The following is a 3786-nucleotide window of genomic DNA, read 5'->3' on the forward strand; positions in this document are numbered from 1 at the left end:
CTCCTTCCTTTTCTTTTTTGTCCTATGGTGCTGCGAGCCTGCAACCCGCCATGGCCGTAGCTCCACCTTTCTCCGGTGATGGCTGCGCGTGAAAGAATTTTTGCTGGAGCCCGCATCTGCATGTGCTACAACCGGCCACAGAATTGCTGCCACCAGCCACAGCATCGCCGGCGGCCACCGGGCGGCGTTGTCATGTGCAGGGAACAACCCCCAATTTCTTTTTGCTACATCGGTTTTGTTTTTCTGCTGAATCAGCATCAACTTTCGCTACCATCATCTCATTTTTTTTGTTGGAACCACGGATCTTTTTTTGCTACCATCATCTTTAGATTTTTGGTGGAAACGGCCAATTTTTTTGCTACCATCGGCTTTGTGTTTTGCTGGAGCCATCACATGCATTTTTTTTGCTACAACCATTGTCGATTTTTGCTACAACGGGCAAATGTTTTTGCTACGTTCAATTCACGGCGGAGCTGCGCCCGTCACGGCGACGATGATGATTTGCTGGAACCGTCGTTGATTTTTGCTACAACCAGCAAATGCTTTTGCTACGTCCATTCATGGTGAGTTGCGACCTGCGGCGACGACAACAATGTTTTTGCTACAACCGTGGATGCTTTTTGGTACGACCGACATGTTTATTTGCTACATTCGTTTTATGGTGCAACTAGTGGCCATTTTGTTCTTGGAAACTCATGCAGCGAGCATCGATAGCGAGGGCGGGGTGACGCACCAGAGTGCTACAACCATGGATGGCAACCGAGGCGAGGTACACTGCGAGCTTGCCAACGAGTGTTGCGGCCGGCGACTGTCGCCACCGGAGCTGCAACCCGGTCGTACACGCAGCCGCATCTGTGGATCCGGCGAGGAACGCAAGAGGCGACGAAGATGGTGCGGCAGCCGGCGGTAGCGAGGCGGCGAGCAAGGGCAGCATTGGTGCAAAACGAGGGCAGCATGGGTCTGGGTCTGTGTGCGGGATCCAGCAAGCGGCGGCGGTGGCGCTAGCTTTTTCTCCTCTTTTTTTCGTGGGGGAGGATGATGAAAGGGGAGAGAGGACATATCTGATGGTTATGCCCGTCCAGATCGAACGGCAAACCTGTCCGGCTCGTACCTCTCCGGGTCCTTGTACACATGCGGGAGACGGTTGTGGATCACCAGCAGGCTCGCGACCGTACGCCCCTCCCGGACTTGGTACTCGTCGCCCTCCCTGGTTCGCACGGTGAAGCTCCGCCGCGCGTGGCGCAGCAGCATCATCGCCGGCGGGTGGAGCCGCAGATCCTCCTTGACGCAGCGGTGGAGGGTGTCCATCTCCTGCAGGACCTCGTAGTCCACGCGGTCCCCGTGCCGCTCCACAATCTGCTTCTGCTCCTGGACGGCAGCGCGCAGGTGATTGCCATTGGCGTGCGCGAGGAGGCGCGCTCCAGTCCACGTGCCCGTGCTGGAGCTTGTGTGCTGCCCCGCGAACAGCGCCGAGACCAGCATCCCGGCGACCTCTGTCTCGGTGGTGGCGCGGCCGTCTTTGTACCTGGAATCGATCAGGCACTGCAGCATGTCGTTTGGGCCACCATCGGGGTAGCTTGTTTTGCGGGAGCTGACGATGCCGGAGAATATCACGCCGAGCCTAGCGCGCGCCGTGTCGCGTCTGCGGTGCGCCTGGATCGGCAGGTGCGGGAATAGGTTGGTGACGAGACGCATGCTGTCATTGAGTTCATGGAGGTGCGTTGCGACCTCACCCAGCATCTTGGCCCGGACCTCCTCCCCGAACAAGCACCGGCTGGCGACGAGCTTGATGAGGTGCTCCAGCTCCTTCTTCAAGTCAACCGTGCCGGTTGGTCCCCATCTCGCAAAGTATTCCTTATGCAATAATAACATACAAAAGTAGTACATAGTAGACATCACATCAGACTTTCTAAACGATCGAGACAACTATATGTACTTAAAGACGATGCCATCTTAATTATTTCCTACCTCAACTTCTTGCACCATGAGGCGAGCGTAGTTCCTAAGCTTGGCCGGCTTCATCGCATCGCCGAAGAAGCGGAATTGCTCGCGACGAGTGGCGAAATCTACGTCGAAGACGACGCCGGGGCCGAAGGTCGGAATGGTGAACTGTGAAACCTCGTCCTGGCTGATCTCCGAGTCGAGCCCTTGGAAGAAATGGCTCGACACATCTGGCCCAACTAGGAAGGTCACCTTGCGATGCAACAGTCTCACTGTGAACACGCTCCCCATCTCTGTGTGGGCATCGCGGATCACTTGCAGCGGGCCCTTGGTGAGAAGTGATGGGAGGATCCCAAGAAGGGGAGCCCCTGCGGCCTCGGGCGGCAGAGGTGGTGACCGATTGGTTGTTGGGGAGAACATCGCTCGTCGCTGTAGCCACGCCATTCTGGTGAACACAATTGTGACCAAAATAGGAAAAGATGCTAGCCAAATGATTCTTGTCAATTCCATGTTTGCACTCCAGATGCGATTGCCGGGGTACGTAATACTGTAAGAACATGGTAAAACAAGTTAGTAACTAAGTTGTAGCTTGTGAGTACGCGAGACACCCATCAGCACCCATCAATAGTTAATGTGTCTCTGTGTGGTAGTTTTCGTTTTTGGAGCACATGTGATTACATACATCTTGTAAGTAATCACATGTGCTCCAAAAATTAAAACTACCACAAAAATAGGCCAAATATTCAGGTACCCAAATTTTTACACAAACTTTTCCTTGCCCATAAATTCGCCAACATTGGCAAGCAAAGTGAACTAGTTGCCAGAGATGTATTGGAAAGGCAAAATATTGGCAGCCATTCTAACCAACAACAAGTTTTCGTTTTGACTCAGAAAATGCTAAGGTATGTTTTGGCCCACCATCCGGACATATATCCTTTAAAATATCTAGACTTCACTATGTCCTTGACAATTATATATGTAGGTATGTCTCCGGAATACTATTTTCATAATATTGCAGTTTGTCGGGTCTTGCAAGTAGGCGTCCATGGTTATGTTTTCTAGACAATGTGTTGTCCAAAACGAAAACTTGTCATATATTTGAGATGGGTCTGAGATCCTAAATATTCAAATAATAGATGATACTACTCTCGTACCGTGAAATTGAAAACTAAATTTTAAATATTTCATTGAATATAACTTGATCTGTTAAGATTCAAAATATGCAAGATTTAAACCCCCACTTAAATGCATTGATGCATGCTGCATGGCAACAACAATTTTGACGACGTAGCTCACTGTGAGAGCCTTTAAAATATTTAGACTCCACTATATCCTTGACAATTATATATGTAGGTATGTCTCAGGAATACTAATTTTCATAATATTGCAGTTTGTCGGGTCTTGCAAGTAGGCGTCCATGGTTATGTTTTCTAGACAATGTGTTGTCCAAAACGTAAACTTGTGGTATATTTGAGATGGGTCTGAGATCCTAAATATTCAAATAATAGATGATACTACTCTCGTACCGTGAAATTGAAAACTAAATTTTAAATATTTCATTGAATATAACTTGATCTGTTAAGATTCAAAATATCCAAGATTTAAACCCCCACTTAAATGCATTGATGCATGCTGCATGGCAACAACAATTTTGACGACGTAGCTCACTGTGAGAGTAAAAAAATGACTATCCCACATCTATTAATGCTTGTTAGTTAGGTTTTTATATATAAGATATATAGATATAGATTGCTAGAATTTTAATAAAAAAAAATTTTGAGATAGAAGAAAGCTATATATATATGGTTAAGTATGACCCCATTTTTCTGCAAAAAAGTTACGCCT

The 3786-nt window shown here is 48.4% G+C and overlaps 1 protein-coding gene across 1 annotated transcript; it reads right to left on the bottom strand.

Annotated features, from left to right (window-relative positions):
• Nucleotides 1-1096: 1096 nt before the first annotated feature.
• Nucleotides 1097-2385, bottom strand: LOC125529024 (obtusifoliol 14-alpha demethylase-like; the record flags this gene model as incomplete). Its single annotated transcript, XM_048693434.1, has 2 exons — nucleotides 1969-2385; nucleotides 1097-1854 (listed from the first exon to the last, which is right to left on the bottom strand). Coding segments are annotated over exons 1-2 (1175 nt in total), but the record flags the coding sequence as incomplete, so codon positions are not given.
• Nucleotides 2386-3786: the final 1401 nt, after the last annotated feature.

The sequence above is a fragment of the Triticum urartu genome, unplaced genomic scaffold, assembly GCF_003073215.2.
Source record: "Triticum urartu cultivar G1812 unplaced genomic scaffold, Tu2.1 TuUngrouped_contig_5290, whole genome shotgun sequence".
Taxonomy (NCBI): Eukaryota; Viridiplantae; Streptophyta; class Magnoliopsida; order Poales; family Poaceae; genus Triticum; species Triticum urartu.